Genomic DNA, 23685 nt, shown 5'->3' on the forward strand with positions numbered 1-23685 from the left:
TTTGTTTTTTAAAAATTTATTTATCTATTTGATTAACTGTAACTCAATTAAGCCACAAACTAAAATTTAGCTTATTCTTATATATTTTTATATTGCCTAACATGAAATAAGGTGTAAAATAAATAAAAACAAATTGTGAAAAATGAAAAAATAGTTCTTTTTAGAAAATAATAATTAAAAAATGAATTATGTAATTGTATTAATGAACACATTAGTTGCAATTTAATGAAAGCGTATAATGTATTTAAGTATATTAATATTTAAATATAATATAATAAAAATATTTATTTATTTTTATGCCCTAAATAAAATGTTATTTACTTTTATATCTCTATATATTTTTATATTACCTTACTTATAGTGTAAATAAAACAGCAAAGTTGTTATTTCACAATAATAAAATTTTATCATTTTCTTAACACTTTTAGATAGGTAAGGTAATAGACTATTTAATATACATAATTTTCTTTTAATAATTTTAGTGACAAATTTTTTTATTTGTAATATATATATATATATATATTCACTATATATATTATTTTTTATATTTTTAAAGCATTATGTAGAAAATTTCAATACAATTAATCGAAATAATACACAATCTAAAGACAAAATAGAAAATTTAGAGTGAAAATATTTATTATGTTAATTGTTTTAGATTGAAATAATACGCACTCTAATAAAATAAATATTTATTATCTTTAATAATTTTAAAATATATTGTTCAAATTTTTTTTTAATAAATATATATTTTTATTTTCCAACATCTAATCATTTTGTGCAAATTGCTCAAAAATCCCTAATGCAAACATGTTTTGCTCTGCACTTCCTAGCCACTTTTTTATACCACAATTTTTGTTAATTTGTACCACATCTTGTATGGTTTTGTACCACATATTGTATTGTTTTGTACCACATTTTATGACTAGAGACCCCAAAGCAAAATATGTTTGCATTTGGGGATTTTTGAGCAAATTGCCCAATCATTTTTATGTTATCGAAATAATACAAAATCTAATAAAATAAATATTTATTATCTTTAATAATTTTAATGAATATATTTTTTTTTCAACATCTAATCATTTTTATTTTAATTTTTTTAAATTTTTCTAAGAATTATGTACGATAAAATGTTATTTTCCAATTGATTTTTATTATCAAATTTTTATTCAATTTTGATGTATTGTTGTTTTCAAATTTTTTTAAAAGTATGTCGTAACCAAATTTTATTTTTATGTTATGTTTTTTCAGAAAAAACCACTTTGATGCTCATGTGTTTTAAATTTTGTTTTCTTAAATTTATAGAAAATAATTCAAACCAATTCATTGAAGGTGAAGTTTTATAATTAAATAGATGCGAATTAACACAGTGTATTTTTAATAACAAATAAATTATATGAAAATAGTTTATTCTTTGATTGCATTTATATTATAATATTATATGATTAACTTTATAAATGTAGTATGATATTTAAAAAATCAATTAACACGTGTCTCGCACGTTAAACACGTGAAAATGTATTAAATATAACATAAGACAATTCATAAATTTAAATTTATTCACCTTTAAAATAAAAGTAAAATAAGTAATAATTAAAATTTTATTCATTTGCTTTATTTTTTAAAAGATATAGTAAATTTTTAATATTTGATAAAGTCTTATGTTTGAATCTTAAATTTATTTAGATAAATGTGCATGGATTACATTTTGACATTTATTTTTGTAAAAATTGTTTTTTTGATTCTATAAGTTTTTTTATTTGTAATTTCGATACTCTATGTTATCAGATTTCAAAGTCTATTGTATTTGTTTTGTTATTTTTTACGATTTTAGAGTCTTTTTTTCGATTTGATACTTTTGTAGCGTAAATTTTTATAGTATTGCATCAACATTTTTGATGAAAAATAACTAAAATTGTCAAAAATCAAAATACGCAAGACAAATTAAAACTAAAATTTTGATATCGCTAAAAACATCTATATCTGTTAAGTCTTTATGTTTCAAATTTTGGACATAAACACGTCTACAAAAACACGTATAGATAAGTGCATGTGCTCAAACTTGAAAACATGGGGATATAGTGCTCAAGATTTGAAAACACAAAGAGTTAATAGATAATTCATTTTTCATAATGGATTTTTAAGAATCTTAAGATTTCATAGGGGTAATTATCTGATATAAAAATATAGACCCAAATCATAATTTTCAGATATTAGCGGACCAAAATTACAATTTTTTCTTTATTTTTCCATAATTATCTTTGATTTATTAATATTTATGAATGAAATTAAAAATATTTAATTTTATTTAAATTTCGAATTATCCATAAATTTTATATTATATTTTTCTTTAATTTTTTACATTCATTTTCCACCAAATGTTCATGCAATTATTTATAAAAAATTCTTTAATGAAATTTTTTTTATTTCTATTCACACTTTTAAAGATAAAATTATTAAATAAACATGCTTTTTTAAAAATAATTCCAGTAAAAATATATTTTATTTTTCGAACATATATTCACTTTATACATCAATTTTTATATTTTTAAAACACTGTGTAAAAAATCTGATATCAATACAATTAATCGAATGAATATACAATCTAAGGGCAAAATAAAAAGTCCACGGTGAAAAACTTAGTCATTATATTTACACTTTTATAGTCATAATAAAATAAATATATATTATCTACCATAAAAAATATTATCTTTTATAATTTTAAAGAATACATGCATATTTTTATTTTCGAACATCTGAATCATTTTTATTTTTTTTTAGATTTTTCTAAGAATTATGTTTCGATAAAATTTTATTTCTCTAATTTATTTTTATGAACATATATCTATTGAATTATGACGTATCATTATTTTCAAATATTTTTATAAGTATTTCGTAATAAAATTTTAATTTTTTTATTAGAATTTTTTTTAAAAAATGTGTTTTAAATTTTGTATTCTTAAATTGATAGAAAATAATTCAAATCAATTCATTGAAGGTGAATTTTTATAATTAAATAAGAGGTGAATAGACACAATATATTTGTAATAACAAAGAAACTATATGAAATAATTTATTTTTTGATTCCACTTATATTGTTATAGTATATGATTAATTTTACAAATGCAAAATGATATTTTAAAAACAAATTAAAATGTTGGGTTTAAAGAGTTCCAAAAATTTTATATCATTTTTTATTTTCTTTCTAATATCGAATGCTTTTATTAACAGATTATCACATTACGAAACTTATTCTTCATAAAATTTATGGTGATGTTATATATCTATATATTATATTAAATACAAATTTTGTAGAAGGTTAAATATAGTTTAAATATTTTAAATGATCAGTTATTTTACAAAAAGTAAGTGAATTCTTCTATTGATTACATCCTTATGTAATTCATTATCTATTTCAATATGATTAATTCATCATTTTTATTAGTATCTTATTATATATTATTATAATCATAACAGTTTTTTCGTCTTAATTTATCTCATATATAATTCTATATTTTTCAAGATAAAAAATCATTATTACACATAAATATTAATATTAAAAATAAAAATAAAAATGATTAACTTAGAACATAATCCATGAGAGCATACACAATTAAAAAAACCCAAAAAAAATTCACTAAACAAAACTCAGATATTAAGAGTCAATTAAAAACCCAATAAAAATAAGACTCAATAAAACAAACTCACTCAATATTTAGATCCAATCAAAAAACCCCAAAAAAATTACACTTACTAAAAAAACTTAGATATTAAGATTCAAATAAAACCCAATAAAAATAAGACACAATAAAAACAAATTGAATTATTAACAATAAATACAAACTCAATTATTAACACTTTAATCCATGAAGGGAGAGAGAAAAATTACTGTGCTTCCTCAAATGTCCTTATAATTTAATGCAATCATCAAAAATACCCCTTGCATTTAACACTCCAATAAACAAAATTTGGGCAATTATGACAATACACAATAAAAAAATACAATTAATCGAATGAATATACAATCTAAGGGCAAAATAAAAAGTCAACGGTGAAAAACTTAGTCATTATATTTACATTTTTATAGTCATAATAAAATAAATATATATTATCTACCATAAAAAATATTATCTTTTATAATTTTAAAGAATATATGCATATTTTTATTTTCGAACATCTGAATCATTTTTATGTTAATTGTTTTTAGATTTTTCTAAGAATTATGTTTCGATAAAATTTTATTTCTCTAATTTATTTTTATGAACATATATCTATTGAATTATGACGTATCATTATTTTCAAATATTTTTATAAGTATGTCGTAATAATTTTTATTATAATTTTTTTAAAAAAATGTGTTTTAAATTTTGTATTCTTAAATTGATAGAAAATAATTCAAATCAGTTCATTGAAGGTGAATTTTTATAATTAAATAAGAGGTGAATAGACACAATATATTTGTAATAACAAAGAAACTATATGAAATAATTTATTTTTTGATTTCACTTATTTTGCTATAGTATATGATTAACTTTACAAATGCAAAATGATATTTTAAAAACAAATTAAAATGTTGTGTTTAAAGAGTTCCAAAAATTTTATATCATTTTTTATTTTCTTTCTAATATCGCATGTTTTTATTAACAGATTATCACATTACGAAACTTATTCTTTATAAAATTTATGGTGATGTTATATATCTATATATTATATTAAATACAAATTTTGTAGAAGGTTAAATATAGTTTAAATATTTTAAATGATCAATTATTTTACAAAAAGTATGTGAATTCTTCTATTGATTACAATCTTTATGTAATTCATTATCTATTTCAATATGATTAATTCATCATTTTTATTAGTATCTTATTATTATATTATTATAATCATAACAGTTTTTTCGTCTTAATTTATCTCATATATAATTCTATATTTTTCAAGATAAAAAATCATTATTACACATAAATATTAATATTAAAAATAAAAATAAAAATGATTAACTTAGAACATAATCCATGAGAGCATACACAATTAAAAAAACCCAAAAAAAAATTCACTAAACAAAACTCAGATATTAAGAGTCAATTAAAAATCCAATAAAAATAAGACTCAATAAAACAAACTCACTCAATATTTAGATCTGTAAGACCCGAAAATATTAAATTATTAATTATGGGATTTGAGAATTAAATTTCATATTATGGGATAATATTGATTTGAGAAGTTATGGACATGATAGATTTAATTTCCGAGCCGAAAATATTTAATTTGAGAATTTACGGATTTTGAGAATTAAATTCCGAGAATTCTTAAATTAAAAGAATAAATATTCGATTTGAATATTTATGGAATTAAAGATTAAATTCCATGTTTCGGGAATTAAATAAGATTAATTTTGAAGATACAACTCGATAAGGGACTGATTTGCAAATATCGAAGTTGAAGGGCTAAAATGCAAAAGGCCGTGATTATTTGATTAATTCGAATTTATTTAATTTTAATCCGAGAATATTTAATTTGGGAATATTTAGAGTTTCGATTTAAATTATAATATTCTTAAATTATTTTGGATTGAAATTGAATTAAAACGAAGGCCGAGGACTGAATTTCAATTAAGGAAGATTTGAGGGACTAAATTGCAATTAAGCAATACATATCCGATTTTATTTATAATTATCAGAATGAAACGTGTTTAGTTGAGAAAGAATTCAGAAATTTGGAACAGAAGTCGAAGCCCTCTTCATTTTCTTTCGATTTCGATTTTTCAAATTGCCGTAACTTTTGATCCGATCGTCCGATTTTGATTCCGAAAGATGTTCTGGAATCCTTGTAACGAGACCTTCGATTTGACGTAAGTATTTTGTTATCTTAACATGGTTTGAAAAACGAAATATGGCAGAGATTGCTGTTAAAGTTATGAATGTATTCTTGATCTTGTATGCATCCCGATATCAAAACTGAATCGAAGATTGATTATGAAATGAACTCATTACAATTTCCAGCATATATGTTGATGATTATAGATGTTGGTATGAAGAGTTGAATGATAATGAACGGATATGAAAAACCGTATGAATGGAGTTGAAATTAGAAATGAATTCAATATAGTAACGATTCCCGATTGTCAATCGCTACGATGCTCGGTTATGTTTTGAAACCATACTGATAGTCTACGATTGAGCCAATGATCTTGGGATTGTATACTGATTTTGTTACATGGTAATCTTTACATTTCAGACGTGCTACGAGCTCAATCAACTCAAGAGGTCGGATTGTGAACCGAGAAAGTTCGCTTGAGGTTTGAGATGAATTTGATTGAAGATGTGTTGATGATTTTGATTCGATTATGAAATGAATGAACTGAACGAAGCTTGATGTGAATGTTTTGAGGTTGTATTTCAGATTTGAAGAATTCAGAACAGAAGAAATATGAAGGTAAAAGTGGACTACTACGTGAATGAGATTATAACTCGAGATGGTTTGTATCGAGTTCCCTAAATCACATACTTATTTGATTACTTGCTTTTATATGCTCTTTTATGAATTATGGAATGAGTCTTTGATGTGAAGGAATGCTATATTGATTTTATATGTTGCATTCATCTTGAGACTTATTCTTTGATTTTGAAATGAACGGAAACGTTCGATTAGACGATTTGAGGGATTATATATATATGGCCTGGATGGTTGACTTAGCCTAGCGTCTGATTTGCATATATAGTGGCTTCAAAGTCTAGATAAGTAAGATAAGTAACCCTACCTCGATCGGGAGAATCGGTGGTTAGTTATGATATCTGCTTCTCGGGATCCCAACTGATGAAATGAGAGAATTTGTTAGAGAACCTTGTTTTAAAACATGCATTGTAGTTACTTTTATATCATGAATTTGATATATGCTTTGCTATGCATGTTTAGCTGCTTTTACTGGGAAATATATTTCTCACCGGAGTTTATCCGGCTGTTGCTTTGTTTTGTATGTGTGCATTGCAACAGGTGGGGCAGGAGCTAGTCTGAGATGACATGGACAGCTCGGGAGCGAGATTTAGCAAGTGTGGACTCGGGTTTAAACGGAAGAATGATAGTGAGAATTACAGCAAACTTAGCAAGAACATTAGAAACTTGTAAATGAGATTTTGACGTCTTGAATAGTTTGTAGTTTCTTGATATTTATGGGATTCATTTGATGTATAGGATTGCATGATTAGATGCTTAAAACCTTGTTCTTGTAATTATACCAGTTCTAGTTTTTATGGAACATGTTTGATGTTGATTTGTAATGATTTAGATCACTTGTTCCAAGTTTGACATCAAGTAGAGTGTTCTGCAGAATTGCTGGATCTGGTGCCCGCTCGATCGGGTGAGATGCACCGATCGAGCGCGGCATGGAAATATTGGAACCGAGAGCTCTGGAGTGTGGCTCGCTCGATCGGACGAATTCATCCGATCGAGCGAGGCCATTTGTGCTACAGACCGTGAGCAATGATTTCTTGCTCGCTCGATCGGGGAATTTTATCCGATCGAGCGAGGCTCCGAATTTTTTTTTTTAAAAAAAAATTTTAGCTCTTGGTTTTAATATTCTAATTGATTTATTATTTAGTTAATCATTAGTTGCCCTAATACGAGATTAGCAACCCGAGGTCCTCACAAGATCCAATCAAAAAACCCCAAAAAAATTACACCCACTAAAAAAACTTAGATATTAAGATTCAAATAAAACCCAATAAAAATAAGACACAATAAAAACAAATTCAATTATTAATAATAAATACAAACTCAATTATTAACCCTTTAATCCATGGAGGGAGAGAGAGAAATTATTGTGCTTCCTCAAATGTCCTTATAATTTTCATGCAATTATCAAAAATACCTATTGCATTTAACACTCCAATGAACAAAATTTGGGCAATTATGACAATACACAATAAAAAAACTTTGCCTTTCATTCACCCTTTTATAGTAGAAATAGATATATATATATATATATATATATATATATATATATATAAACACACACCATAAACCGCTTTTCTCAACTATCTCAATTTTTTTTTCTTTTTTTTATTTAACTATTTCTCTCTTTTTTTTCCAATTTTTGTATTTAATATATAGTGCAATCATTTTATTTGATAATTTTAATTAAAATATAATTTTATTTTAAAAAATAATTTTTAGCACGAAATGCGTACAACAACGCTAGTTATTATTATTATTATTATTAAAAATCAAGGAAGGGACACCCAAGTGGAAGCACATGTCCTATATGGACCTCTATAGTTCTTCCGAGTCCCATCTTGTCTTCTTTAATCATCTCTATCAGTCCCATAACACACTTTAAAGCTTCAAACGCCATATAATCCGTGGTCCGATTTTGCTATTTATATATCTTTTTTATGCTAACTTCTCGCTCTCTAGCCGCAACGAATTTGTAGTTGGAAATGAGATTAATTACATTAGGTGATGACATATATCTTATAGTGAGCCACTTGACTATATCCGTCATCCGAGTCCACTTCTAGATTAATCTTCTTTTAACATGTATTTCATCCTAGTTTCGATCCTCTTCGGACCACCCACAATTCAACTCCCTCTACTTGTTATTATATAACAAACGCCATATTTTTTAAAAATATGTAGAAGTAATTTTACGTGAAAATCCACCAATTGTTATATCTCTTACCATTTAATAAATCAGGAAGACTAAATCAAATTTGTTATTTTAAAGTATTTTTTTCTTATTATTTATCTCTTACTTGATTTGCTATTTAAAAAATAAATAAAAAATTGGAGACGAAAACTATTCGTGTATGTTTTAAAATACAAAATAATATCCATAAATAAATAAAGAAAATAATACCAAAAAGAAAAATAAATAAATAATAAATAATAAATAAAATAATAAAAAAACAAAACGGGTGCAGGGGTTAGCCGCCTCACTCGATCCTGGCTCTACGAATATAAAATGTAACCTCCCTCCCTATTCCTCGTTTGTGCTTTCATTCTCCTACGGGGATACGCTCTTCGTCACCTCGTCTCCAACTTTCGCTGAGGCAAAACCCGCGGATCTAGAACTCTCTTGAATCGAATTGATTTGACTTGAATTGAATTTGAATTGAATTGAATCGAACCCCTAGAAATCAACAAGAAAAAAATGGACTTGGAGGAAGAGTACTACGAACCGGCTTACAACGAAGAAGAGGAAGACGATGATGATGACATTACGCAGGAGGACGCCTGGGCTGTCATCAGTGCTTATTTTGAGGAGAAGGGTTTGGTGCGCCAGCAACTCGACTCTTTCGACGAGTTTATCCAGAACACTATGCAAGAAATCGTTGATGAGTCGGCGGACATCGAGATCAGACCCGAGTCGCAGCACAACCCGGGTCACCAGCCAGACTTCGCTGAGGTGTTATGAGAATTATTATCAGTGTTGATATGCATTCTTCGAGAAATAGGAGCAATTTATGGATTTTTAGGGTTTGGAGCAGGGGAAGTGTTTTTTATGGGTTAATTGCGGTGATGGTTCGAACATTCCGATGATTAAGGGATTTTTTTCTTTTTCTTTTTGGTTTCTTCATGAGCATACTGTAAAAAGAGACAATTGGAAAGAGGAGACAATTCTTTGTTACTGTAAAGGTTCAAGGGTTTATGAGCGAAATAACCAATTTAAAGGGTGTTTGTAAAAGTAATATTGGCTAGTGATAATATGTCGATCTTAATATTGCAAGGCGTCAATACAGAAAGGAAAACAATAACGTCTCCTGCTTTGATTTATAGGTTTTTGACATGTGAAATTGATTTGCCAGTAATTGTCATATAAAGAACTGAAATTTGAGTTGCTTGATTAGAGGTTTCCATATGAGTGGAAAAATCTTAGTTCTTCTAATTGCCATTTCACAAGATAGATTGCAAGTTAAGTGATTGAGACTGATATTGTGGTATTTGGGTTGAAATAAGGAATTTGTTCTGTTTGAGAAACATCAGGGCATGTTTATTTTGAGAAATAGAAATTCTTCATGTTGTCTGTTAACTGCTAATTCCCCAAAGGATCTAATTTCTTTTTCCCGGCTTGTGACTTTCGCAGACTATTTATAAGATATGTTTTGGCCAAATATACCTGAGTAAACCAATGATGACAGAGTCTGATGGAGAAACAGCAACTTTGTTTCCTAAGGCTGCAAGGTTAAGGAATTTGACCTATTCAGCTCCATTGTACGTGGATGTTAGCAAGAGAGTTATCAAGAAAGGTCATGATGGTGAGGAAGTTACCGAGACTCAGGATTTCACCAAAGTTTTCATTGGGAAGGTAAATGATGCAGTTGACACATGTCGCAGAATGGAAACATTTCAGGGTTTATCCAAAGGTGACACTGACAGTTCCTCTCTGTTAATCTGTGTAGGTTCCTATTATGCTACGGTCGAGTTATTGTACACTATATCAGAATTCAGAGAAAGATTTGACAGAACTGGGAGAGTGTCCATATGACCAGGGTGGTTATTTTATCATAAATGGAAGTGAAAAGGTGTTAATTGCTCAGGAGAAGATGAGCACCAACCATGTCTATGTATTTAAAAAGAGGCAACCAAACAAGTATGCTTATGTTGCCGAAGTCCGATCCATGGCAGAGACCCAAAACAGGCCACCTAGTACAATGTTTGTCCGGATGCTTTCTCGTACTAGTGCCAAAGGGGTAATGGACATGCCAGGCAGATGAAAATTTTCTCCTTTCCCTTGTGGATGCATGAAATCTCTCTGTACCTTTTCAAATGTCTTGGTTTTATGAGTACGTGTATGTGGGTTGTGATCGTGTTTTTGTACCTGCAGGGTTCATCTGGTCAGTATATACGTGCTACCCTCCCATACATACGCACAGAGATTCCTATCATTATTGTGTTCCGAGCACTAGGATTTGTCGCTGACAAAGATATATTAGAGCACATCTGCTACAATTTTTCGGACACACAAATGATGGAATTGCTGCGACCCTCCTTGGAAGAAGCATTTGTGATCCAAAATCAACAGGTACCTATAAGAAAATAAACCTCAACGAGGCATTGGGAAGTGAAAGGAAATTAATTCCTTGTGTCGGATTTTAAAATAATATACTGTTGTTGATAGATGAGCGTGACTGTTATTGAGCCTGAATTTTTTGCATCATTGTGTTATCTTGTAGCAAATAAAGAAATATAGTTGTCATTGCTTAGCTGTTCATTATAAATTTCGGTACAGTGTTCTTGCCTGTCAAAGATCCATGTCATTTTGAGAACTTGCTGCGATGCTACTTTAATTTTGAATGTTCCGTTGTTTTTCTAGTAGGGTAATGATCTGATACTGGTGCAGGTTGCTCTAGATTACATTGGGAAAAGAGGAGCCACTGTAGGTGTCACCAAGGAGAAAAGAATTAAGTACGTTTTTCCAAAACCGCTTTCCTTGTTCAGCAACTTCTCAATTTGTTTCTAAATCTTAGTCTTCTTGCTACTTTGGCAGGTATGCCAAGGAGATTCTTCAGAAAGAAATGCTTCCTCATGTTGGTGTTGGGGAGTATTGTGAGACGAAGAAAGCTTATTATTTTGGGTGGGCTACTTTCCTGTCTGGACATCATGTTACATAATTTGATGTTGACGCTTAATGTTGTTCCCTTCTGCTAGGTATATCATCCACCGGCTTCTGCTGTGTGCTCTTGGCCGAAGGGCCGAGGATGATAGAGACCACTATGGCAATAAGAGACTGGATCTTGCTGGTCCTTTGCTTGGTGGCCTGTTTCGAATGGTTTGTTATTGCTAGATATGTTATGGCGTTAATTTGACCATAAGAAATGAAATGTTCTTCATCTGAACATTGGCAACTATCTGTGGATGCAGTTATTCAGAAAGTTGACCAGGGATGTTAGATCTTATGTTCAGAAGGTTTTTATCAATGAAGCCTTGCTGTTATGTGCATGGATGCATATCATATTTTGTAATTATATATACTTTTTGTTTCTGTTCGTCACCAGTGTGTCGATAATGGGAAAGACGTCAATTTGCAATTTGCAATAAAAGCAAAAACCATTACCAGTGGCCTGAAATACTCTCTTGCCACTGGCAACTGGGGACAAGCAAATGCGGCAGGTACAAGAGCTGGAGTTTCCCAGGTTGACTGACTTGTCATCTTTTATTTTACGGTGGATGTTTTTTCAATATGTCGCGCCTTGAAAATATTTTATTTGGTGAAAGCAATTGTTTGGACTGCTATATTTCAGGTGTTAAATCGTCTGACTTATGCTTCTACCTTGTCACATCTACGTAGGCTCAATTCTCCCATTGGTCGTGAAGGTACCATGACATATTTAAAGTTTTTCCTTTAGAGTTTGTGACTAATAGCTTCAATTGCAGATTTGTATTTCTGGTCTGTTTCAAATAACTAACCTCTATTTGAGTTGTCACACGCAAAAGATATTTAATAGCCTGGCTCCTAATGATGTGTATCTTATCTAAAAAATAGTTAGTGATGATTGTTATATCTCTAAATTTGCTTAAAATTTAGCCTTCTCTGTCATGTTTTTTCAGGGAAACTGGCTAAGCCAAGGCAGTTGCACAATTCGCAATGGGGAATGATGTGTCCAGCAGAAACACCAGAAGGACAAGTGGGTGCTCTTTTTGTTTAGCATTTACTGGGTCATTTTCGTCCATTGTTAGTTTATTTATATTATTAATTAATGTGATAAACCTGTTACCTCCTCCTTTTCACTATAACTTCAGGCTTGTGGATTGGTGAAGAACCTCGCATTGATGGTCTATATAACAGTTGGTTCAGCAGCGTATCCAATTTTAGAATTTTTAGAGGAATGGGGTACTGAGAACTTTGAGGTGAGCAGTGTTAGGACCTCTCTAAATGACACGTCTGTTACTGTTATTGTTAGATTCCTTGTTGGGTTAATGTTTGTACTTGATACTTCTGTATCCTTACTCTTTGTTATTCTTTGGTTCAAGGAAATCTCTCCTGCTGTTATTCCTCAGTCAACAAAAATCTTTGTGAATGGTTGTTGGGTTGGCATTCATCGTAACCCTGATATGTTGGTGTCAACTCTAAGACGTTTGAGGAGACGTGTAAGTGTTTTCATGTAGCTACGGCCTACGTATCTCAACCATGTTGTTTTTTTCCCAATTTACGTCATGCAGTCCTTTGTAAATCAAACGGAAAGCCATCTGCCAGGGTGGTTTCTATATGTTTGATATGAATTAACCTGTTGATGGTGTTTGGTCCTATTGTTTGTGGACAGGTTGATGTTAATACCGAGGTTGGTGTAGTTCGAGATATCCGTTTGAAAGAACTTCGGATATATACAGATTATGGTCGCTGCAGTCGTCCATTGTTTATTGTTGAAAAACAAAGATTGCTTATCAGAAAGAAGGATATACAAGCCTTGCAACAAAGAGTACGTTATATGATTGCCCCAAGTCATATTCTTTACGCATTCTGCTCATTCATGTATATGTGTTTCCAGGAATCTCCCGATGAGGGTGGCTGGAATGACCTTGTTGCAAAAGGATTCATAGAATACATTGATACCGAAGAAGAAGAAACAACTATGATTTCCATGACAATTAGTGTGAGTATTAAATAGGCGGCAGACCTGATATATTTTCATCACAACTCCTGTGAGATGCTGAAATGCTGATTTTACTTCCTGTAGGATCTTGTGTCTGCGAGGCTAAATCCAAGTGAGGCGTATTCTGATACCTATACTCACTGCGAGATTCATCCATCTCTGATACTGGGTGTGTGTGCTTCAATCATCCCCTTTCCAGATCATAACCAGGTGACTCTAAGCTACCAATCTGTCCTCTCCTAGTCATAATTTGTTTTCTGATAGTTTGACATCTGTTTCTCCTCAGTCTCCACGTAACACATACCAGTCAGCTATGGGTAAACAAGCCATGGGTATTTATGTCACCAACTTCCAATTTCGGATGGTAGGGGTGCTGGTTTTTATTTTTGCATATGTATATTTTGTTACACTGGTTGATATCTATTAAATTAACTGTTGTTCCATTTTATTTCAGGACACTTTGGCTTATGTGCTTTACTATCCCCAAAAGCCTCTTGTCACCACTCGAGCTATGGAGCATTTGCATTTTAGGCAGTTACCTGCTGGCATTAATGCCATTGTTGCCATTTCCTGCTATTCTGGATACAACCAAGAAGATTCTGTCATTATGAATCAGTCATCAGTCGACCGGGGCTTTTTTCGATCCCTATTTTTCCGTTCTTATAGGGATGAAGAGAAAAAGATGGGAACACTGGTCAAAGAGGATTTTGGACGTCCAGATAGAGCCAACACCATGGGCATGCGTCATGGTTCTTATGATAAATTGGATGATGATGGACTTGCTCCTCCAGGAACTAGAGTTTCTGGTGAGGATGTTATTATTGGGAAGACAACCCCCATATCTTCCGAAGATGCTCAAGGGCAAGCTGCTCGTTACACAAAACGTGATCACAGCACAAGCTTACGCCACAGTGAAACTGGGATTGTGGATCAGGTCCTACTGACCACAAATGCAGATGGGTTAAGATTTGTCAAAGTGAGGGTGAGATCCGTACGAATACCCCAAATTGGAGACAAGTTCAGCAGTAGGCATGGCCAAAAGGGAACAGTGGGTATGACTTACACACAAGAAGACATGCCATGGACTGTAGAAGGCATCACTCCCGATATTATTGTCAATCCACATGCTATTCCCTCTCGTATGACGATTGGTCAGCTTATTGAATGCATCATGGGAAAAGTTGCAGCTCACATGGGAAAGGAAGGTGACGCCACTCCATTTACAGATGTCACAGTGGACAACATAAGCAAAGCTCTTCATAAATGTGGTTACCAGATGCGTGGGTTTGAGACCATGTACAATGGGCATACTGGAAGAAGACTTACATCTATGATATTTTTAGGGCCCACTTACTACCAGAGGCTGAAGCACATGGTCGATGACAAAATACACTCTCGTGGTAGAGGCCCTGTTCAAATCCTTACAAGGCAACCTGCTGAAGGACGATCTCGTGATGGTGGTCTCCGATTTGGTGAAATGGAACGAGATTGCATGATTGCTCATGGCGCTGCCCACTTTTTGAAGGAAAGGTTGTTTGACCAAAGTGACGCCTACAGGATCCATGTTTGCGAGCGATGTGGATTGATAGCCATTGCAAATCTCAAAAAGAATTCATTTGAGTGCAGAGGATGCAAAAACAAAACTGATATAGTTCAGGTATTCATTTCCTTGTGAATCTCCATTCTTTTCTCTGGGCTTGCAAGCTCATGATTACGTTATCTTGGTTTTTTATATGTATATATATGGCAATGATAATTTGTTGCCATCAATCATGAAACACGAACCAACATTTTTCTGTCCCTTCAGGTTCATATTCCATATGCCTGTAAGCTGCTTTTCCAGGAGCTAATGGCTATGGCTATAGCTCCAAGAATGCTGACAAAGGATATCAAGCAAGCGAAAGATGTAAAGAAGAAAGGAGCTTGATGTCCTCATCTTGCTGCGGTTGATCATTCGGTATCGTAACACTGAGAACCCGAGTTTCGATTGAAAGCTGATGTTTGGAAAGGAGAAGATGCTGGATGGGTGAAAAGGAGAAGCTATGTCTAATGATGGCGTTCGTGATATAGTTTTGAAGGCAATATTTAGTTGTGAGATAAAACACGTGCTTATGGACCTGAACCACCCCTCCTTTGATTTATTTACGTTTGTGTTGCAATGATCCATAAGCTCTTTTAAAACTATTCCCTAGTAGATTTTAATCCAAGAAACTTTTCATTCTGTTACTCTAGATCGAACCAACTTTTGTTCGAGCACCGTTGTTTTTAAGCTTGACATAAAAATTTCATACCCTTGTCCATTTTATCCCAGTTTGGAAATCATTATGAAATTTTGTTTTTAAGAGGACTTTGCACATCAAGTAAAACTAGATATGAAACAAAGTTCAAAATAATTTATGCATACTCTGGGTCAATTTGATGTACAAAGTCACTAATAAGTAATAAATCGATTAGTACTCTTCTTTATTGGATATTTGGAAAGAAATTAGGGATTGTATATTTTGAACTCGGTAAAGACATTGTTTTCCATTTGTTTAAAATGAAATCTGCAACTAAATATCGTTAAAATAATAAAGTTATTATTTTTTTAGAAAAAATAAAGTTGTTAATTGGGTAAAAAGAAGCTCTTGCAAAATCAATTCATCAAGAAATTAACATTGTCTTGTTTGGAGGACAAGCGTTGCGTGTAGTCGCTCAGAGTGTTTAAACGACGCCTGGTTTGTAAGTTCCATTTGGCAGTGGTTTGGGGCAATTGTAAATGGCTGTAAGAGAACGCATCACACTGCAATACATACCATATGAGGATCGGCTGGCGTTGTATTTCCGCATAGCACCTACCCAAGCAAAACACGCAGCCGCGCAAAGGAAAGAATGGAGAGCAAAATGAGCATGCAAGAAGAGATTCCAGAATTAGACGAGAGGGTCGAAGAAGAAGAAGAAGAAGAAGAAGAAGAAGAAGAAGATGATGATGATGACTCTGATGGGCCTCCACCTGGATTTCAGTGCGTCACTACTAACCAAGCGGAGAAAGATGAAGTTGACGATGAAGAGGACGAAGGCCCGCCGCCTGGGTTTCACTCCGTTTCTCCGAAACTCTCGCCAGCGCTTCATTCTTCTGGTTGGGTGAAAATGTTTCGTTCTTTTTTTTTTCCCCCAGCATTTGTAAATCCCAGTTTATTTGGTTTAACATCTATCGCAGAATTAACTGCATAAGCTGTGCGTGCTGTTTATATCTACGAGAATCTACTATTTTGGTGGGTATGGAAACGAGTGCGTTTCTGGAAACTTCTTGTTTTTTGTTTGAGAATAGCCTTTATCCGAGTTTTTAGAGTATATGGCATTTGATCTTTTATTCATCAAAACAGTTGATCAATTAGTGCAAGCGTTTTCTTCTCTGTGAATTTAAAAAGGAACCTACCATGTTCAAAGGCATCTTTCACGGACTTCCATTGCTTGTTAATTGGTGTGTTAAGCAATTAGGTTCGACAGAGTTTTCATTAATGAAGGCTCCAGAAGATTTCAAGCTGCACCTCGCTTTGTTTTTAATTTCCGAATCAATATATCAGAAACCTTTTTTATAGGGATAGAGAACTATCAATCACAGGAGCTGTTTTTCTCTGTCAGAAGGAAAAAATTAACATTCGGTTACCCTCGTCTTGTTATCACAGCTTTATTTCTTGGACCAGAGATGTCTTATTTTTCATTGATGTTTGTAGCATATAAATGTAAGCTTTTCCACCAGCTTATGTTTCCGTGCTATGGCTGAGTTGAATCATTGCTCTTATCAGATGAGGACAGCAAACAAGAAGATGTGGAAGATGACGAAGACGGGCCGCCTCCAGGGTGGGAGTTTTTTTCTATGGCAAACGCATTACCTAAACTACCATCAAACTCAGCAGGTCGCTTTTTGTCATTTTCTTGTTAAAGAGTTTTAATTTGTTAACCTTTTGAATGTGTCTGTTCTCGTTGTGTAAGTCCTACAACTTCTCAACATTATTGTTTAGCTGTAGTTCTGTTCATCAATGGATTTCAGTTTTCATGCATTTTTTATCGATGTAATGAAAACCTGTTTCATGAACATAATCCCCATGCCAGAAATTGATTGCAATTAATAATATATATTCTGAAATTTGATATGTCATTAATTTTTGAATTTATGAAAGCCGTGGTAACTATGTGAACACTGCATTTCTTCAGTTCCATGGTTTTAAATGCTTTGTTTTCTCAGATGCAAATTTGGAGAGCAATGCCGAACTAACTGAAGGTGAAAGTGAAGGTGATAGCGATGCTGAGGGACCTCCCCCTGGATGGGAAAAAGTGTTGCATCGTCAAATGCCTCCATCATGTACCCCACCATTGCAGCCATCACAAGCTGTTTCTTCAGGTCGTTTTTTCCTTGTAACCTTTTCTCTTTTCATTTACACACTGTTTCTTAGTGTTATCAAGGCGGTTATACGATGTCATAGAAGACGTATTTTGAGCCTGTGATTTCCAGGCATATGAATGCTGAACTGCATAATGCCTATACAATTACATGTTTCCATTTTGATCAATTAGTGATTTTATTTACTTCCATGCCGTCTCATTTGATTTATTACATGCATTAGAAAAGGTTGTTAAGGAATCAGATTTATTACATGTGTCTAGATCATATTACATGCATTAATTTGAAAAAGGTTGTTAAGGAATCAGTAGATTTAGTTTTCCCTTGTGCGCAGCATTTTACAGGCACATTTTTCATATAAATTGAAATGTTGGCTCAATTTTATGCGCCCCACAAATAAATGTGATGTTGCTAACTTGATGCTATGGGATGCTGACATTTTGGCAAGTGATGAAGTGGCAGCAACATATTTTCTAGTTTTTGACATACCAAATTTGACATCAAGTTTTACCCATGGGTGGTTATAATTGCTTTTGGGTTTGCTGGGGAATCATATGGCTATGTAATTCTAATTTAAACTAGCACCATTGAGTGGTTAAAAGTTTTTCAGTTTTACTTGTACGGTTGTACCTAACTAAAATAAATAGTGTGAGAATCAAATTGATGATATGGCCTTTACACATGAATATCAATTTGATTTTACACTTGTTCGAACTAAAGTTGGTATCATGCCACAATCAATTTTGTTATGTTTTTGTTTTTTGTTTTTTGTTTTGCCCTAAAAAATTTGTAGAATCTGACGACAGTAATAAATCCATCTGTATTCTCGCAATCTATTTACTCCTTTCCCAAACAACCATTTTTGCCCATTGGTCTGGTGCTACTATAAAAACCGGGACCAACTTTTAATTCTATAATCGGGTGTTTGCAAGTTTTTCAGAGTATAAAGGTGAGTTCCGATAGGTCCTGTTTTCTCTTCTTTGTTTTTGAAACTCCGAATTTTTCCTTGATTTTTTGTAAATTCTCGAGTGTTTGTTCAAAATGATTAAATTGGTGAGACATCTGGAGAAGTCAGGTCGTATTCGACTGAAATTGAGAACTATATATCCCGGGGAATTTATTTCAAAATTTTTGTGCTTACGAAAACAAATTCTGAAGTGACATTTCTCAACGGAGCTATAATGTTGTACAACTTTTCTATTAAATAACCCAATCAGCACGTTTCAGCATAACCCAAATCAGGTTGTATTCGACTGAAATTGAGAACTATATATCCCGGGGAATTTATTTCAAAATTTTTGTGCTTACGAAAACAAATTCTGAAGTGACATTTCTCAACGGAGCTATAATGTTGTACAACTTTTCTATTAAATAACCCAATCAGCACGTTTCAGCATAACCCAAATCAGAATGTTTTGGCGTGTCTATTATTAATTAGGGTTAGAGAGCATCTAGGTCGAATCAAATTTAATGAGGTTTGGAACTTTCTTGCTCTTTCTCATCTGGTAGACTGGAGGGTTGTGGATTCTAGAATTGCCGGTGTTTTATGTAATTATACTTTTGTAATCTATCTAGACATGTATCCAATTAAAAAGTTTCGAACGGGCTAAATTGAATATATGTCCAAAAGACCTCCAGAGTTGGCAGGCATTGAATTGGCACTGACGCTTGCTGTCATTTCCTCCTCACTAACTTGTATTTTAGACAGTGAAATGGGGAGCAAACAAGAAACTTCAAAGCATAATGATGAAATGCCTCAATCGGAATCACAATTGACACCCTTGCCCTTACTCGGGCAATCATTGCCACCATCAGCATCTCCTGCTGGTATGTCTTCTGAATTCCTTAACTCTGCGATAAGTACACACAAATGTGTTAAAAAAACTGTAGACTTCAAGTGATTCTTCTTACTACTTTGCATGTGGTTTCTTGATATTCTCTTGTTATATCATGATTTCCTTTTTTTGCAAATTTGATACCTTAACAAGATACTTTATGATTAACTCGACATTTAACGAATCTTGTTTTCTACTTAATCAGTTTTCTTTCTTTTTCTTTTAAATGGTTTTCTAGATATATAGAGCCCTCGCGCCTAAAGAAACCTCGATCCATTATATATTTTTATTGTTATAATTATTTCGTAATTGGGGCTTGTAACTTTCAAACCTTTTTCCTAAAGGATAGCTGTGTGATAAAAGAAGGTGCTTGGCATTTATGTCCTTCCTCTCAAATAGTTATCATTTTTGTTATTAATATTTAGAAGCTAAAGGAGACACAAAGGATGCGGACAAATGGCCCACATCTGTGCCAGCTGCTTCTCCAAAGCAATCTGTTCCTGCTGGTACATCTTCTGAATTCCTTAACTTGCGATAAGTAGAAAAAGACATGTTAGAAATACAGCAGACTTCAATTGATTCTCCATCCTTCTTTGTATGTGATTCCTTGATATTCTGTTGTTCTATCATGAATTATTTTTTTTGCAAATTTGATACCGTAACAAGATACTTCACTATTAACTCCAAAACGAAATTGTTTGAATGAAATCTGTGTTCTACTTAATAAGTTTTTTTTTTCAGTGGTTTTCTAGATGCATTCGTCATGCCTAATGAAACCTTGATCCAGTTTATATTTTGATTATAATCTTATACATAGTGCTTGTAACTTTCAAACCATTTTAGTACCAGAGGATAGCTGTGTGATAAATGAAGGTGCTTGACATTTGTTTCCTTCCTCTCAAATAGTTTTATCTTTTTTTCTTCATGTTTAGAATCTGGGAGTAAAGGAGACACAAAGGATGTGGACAAAGGGCCCGCCTCTGTGTCAGTGGCTTCTCCAAAACAATATGTTCCTGTTGGTATGTCTTCTGAATTCCTTAACTTTGCGATAGGTACAAATGAAAATGTTAGAAATACCGTAGACTTCAATTGATTCTCCTTCTTTGCATGTGGTTCCTTGATATTATGCTGTTCCTATCATGAATCCTTTTTTTTGCAAATTTGATACCGTAACAAGACACTTCACCATTAACTCCAGTACTCCACAACGCTATTGTCTAGTGAACTCATGTTTTCTAGTTAATACGTTTTCTTTTTAGTGGTTTTCTACTTTCTAGATATATACAGCCTCATGCCTAAAGAAACCTTGATCCATTTTATATTTTGATTATAATATCATAAATGGTGCTTGTAACTTTCAAACCATTTTCCCAGAGGGTAGCTGTGTTGTAAACGGCGGTGCTTGACATTTGTTTCCTTCCTCTCAAATATTTTATAATTTTTGTTCTTCATATTTAGAATCCGGGAGTAAAGGAGACACAAAGAATGTGGACAAAAGGCCCAAATCCGTGCCAGCTGCTTCTCCAAAGCAATCGGTTCCTTCTGCTTCACATCCATCGACTCCAAATGTGGGGTCATCATCTTCTGGTATGACCATGAATTGTCAATTTTTTAATTTTGAAACTTGTCGTTTTTGCTCAACTGAGTCCATCTATTGTCTAAGGAGGGCTAGTTGTCTTAAATAACAGTTAATCTAGCGTCAGATGGATGAAATATTGTATGTCTTGTATTTTGAGGTGGAGATGCTAGAGGTTGTTTAAACTAATCTTCGATTTCATATCGAACCATTCTAGCACATTCTCTCTCGCAAGGACAGTGTAAACCTGATGGTACAACATTGTGGAACTAGAAAGATGTGTTTTAACCGTGCGAAATTGATTTGGCAATACAGTACGTTTTTTTTGGGTGTATGACTTAAATTTTTGTGGAAGTGGGCTAGGTTTTGCAATATGCTAAGCTTTTGTGCTGTTTAATTTGCTTATATGCTCACACAACAAGATAAAAAGCAAAAAAATTTCTTGGCTATACTAGGCATGATTTGAAGTAAAGTTAGAATCACCAACTATGCCATCTGTGAATTTATGCACATTGCATGTCCAAATCTATTCTAAATAGTACACTGAATTAGTGAATTTTGCTTGCGGGACTTTTGTTGGCCTTTGAAACATTTAGAGCTGCAAGTATAACTAGAGCAGCTTTGCTTTTTTTTATTATTACTTGTGCTTACAAGATGTGACATGGTATTGGCTTCAGAAAAGGCTCAGCTAGTGTGTGGTACTTGCCGGAAATTGCTGTTGTATCCACGTGGAGCAAAATGGGTTCAATGTCCAGGCTGCCAAGAAGTCAATTTTGTCCTAGAAGGTCTTTCTCAATCCTTACCTTTTACTTCTTGGTTTCAAATGAAAGTTGTGGATTCCTTTGTTAACATTTGTCTCAGTCAAAATTGAATCCCGAGTTACATAGAAAAATTGATGTCTTAACATTTGTTGGTCCATTCCATTAAAGTAACAATTCAATTAGAAGTTCTTTCTTTTATCAATAGCTTCTCGATGCAGTGATACCACTCTCTCTGTTTTCACATATCTTGGAGTAATTTTTGTTGATGCTCTGGTCTAGCTGCTGATTACTATTCAAACTAAAAGTGACCTTGGATTTGACCTTCCCCTTTTGCAGCTCATGAAGTTGGACAAGTTACTTGCGGAAATTGCGCAGTATTGCTTATGTACCCGCATGGAGCTCCAGCAGTTCAATGTACCTCTTGTAGCTTTGTCACTGAAATTGGTGTACGTTCCTCTTGAACTTTTAGGCATTTATGCTTGTCAGAGTTTCTCATCTTCAAGTCCATCTATATTATAAAAGAGAAATTTACATCCATGTTGGAAAATATGTTCATCGCTAGTTTTTTCTGATCTTAATGTGCAGGCAAACAACAGACGACCTCCCCTTTCAGTTCAAATGGCTCAGAGACGTCGACGTCACATTCGAGGCCGAGCCCGTTAGGCTGCTCAAACAAGATGAGAATTATGTCCCGTTCAAATTTGTATTTCAAGATTGTGTTGTCCGTGCTTTTAGCCCCTTGATATTTGGGAGATCATGATTTCTATTAGCTTAACTTTTAACAATCATGAAATTTAAGTTAAATTTATGCCATGACATTTCAGATAAAAGAACAACGCAAGAAGGATATTGATTAGTAAATTTTACTTTCTATATTGGCTTACGATTTATGTGGTTCAAAATTTACCTAGAAAGTCTCACACGTTTGAAGAGAGAGGGCCCCCAATCCTTCGAGTCAATTCTGGTTTGCTATCAATAGCGTAAAAGTGACGTCACTTTAACAAATAAATTTTTTAATTAGTTTATTGACCTAGAATGATTAATTTTGATGTCATTCTGTAATTTTTGAAATGTAAAATATAATTATCAGTATAAAATATATTGATATTGTCATGCTTTTCAATTATAGACCTTTATTAATTATTGGAAAAATTTGTAGTAAAAGTTTTTATAATTGATTGATGTAACTGTAGTCTGTAAAGCTTACACTGCCTAATCGTTCCACAATTACGGGTCCATATGATGTTCCGAATTCCACGGGGACCAATTAATTATTTCCACCTTTAAGAAAATAACTTTGCAGAAATTATTCGAATTTCAATTCTTATTCCAATATTGTCACTGCGCCAATTAATTCAAATTGAAAATGATTTAAAATATCTAGCTAGGGTTGGAATAAATCCTTAATATAATATTGTCCAAGTCAAGAGTACAAGCTATGCATGAGCCTGAAATCATATAAAGAATTATCATTATATTTATGATTTGAAAGATTAAACAAATAAAAAATTATGATATAAGATTTTGAAAATACCCTTGA

The 23685-nt window shown here is 32.5% G+C and overlaps 2 protein-coding genes across 3 annotated transcripts; both read left to right on the top strand.

Annotated features, from left to right (window-relative positions):
- Window positions 1-8981: 8981 nt before the first annotated feature.
- Window positions 8982-15877, top strand: LOC140863012 (DNA-directed RNA polymerase II subunit RPB2). Its single transcript, XM_073266092.1, has 19 exons — window positions 8982-9403; window positions 10082-10303; window positions 10398-10688; window positions 10823-11020; window positions 11339-11403; window positions 11486-11572; window positions 11647-11767; window positions 11860-11904; window positions 11994-12131; window positions 12240-12312; window positions 12547-12623; window positions 12739-12846; window positions 12970-13086; window positions 13260-13415; window positions 13485-13589; window positions 13674-13799; window positions 13876-13953; window positions 14044-15246; window positions 15397-15877. Exons 1-19 carry the CDS (start codon window positions 9149-9151, stop codon window positions 15514-15516), a joined length of 3585 nt encoding a protein of 1194 aa, XP_073122193.1. The 5' UTR covers window positions 8982-9148; the 3' UTR covers window positions 15517-15877.
- Window positions 15878-16256: 379 nt separating this feature from the next.
- On the top strand, window positions 16257-22985 carry LOC140864532 (uncharacterized). Of its 2 annotated transcripts, none has more exons than XM_073268774.1 (10): window positions 16257-16707; window positions 17378-17488; window positions 17818-17973; window positions 19678-19800; window positions 20234-20314; window positions 20741-20827; window positions 21267-21395; window positions 22062-22169; window positions 22482-22591; window positions 22731-22985. In XM_073268774.1, the coding sequence occupies exons 1-10, from the start codon at window positions 16461-16463 to the stop codon at window positions 22806-22808; spliced, it is 1230 nt and encodes a 409-aa protein (XP_073124875.1). In that variant the 5' UTR covers window positions 16257-16460; the 3' UTR covers window positions 22809-22985. The 2 variants fall into 2 exon arrangements, with proteins under 2 accessions (XP_073124875.1, XP_073124876.1); XM_073268775.1 differs by having other exon boundaries at window positions 20237-20314.
- The last annotated feature ends 700 nt before the right edge of the window (window positions 22986-23685 follow it).

This window comes from Henckelia pumila, chromosome 4 (assembly GCF_033568475.1).
Source record: "Henckelia pumila isolate YLH828 chromosome 4, ASM3356847v2, whole genome shotgun sequence".
Lineage (NCBI taxonomy): Eukaryota > Viridiplantae > Streptophyta > Magnoliopsida > Lamiales > Gesneriaceae > Henckelia > Henckelia pumila.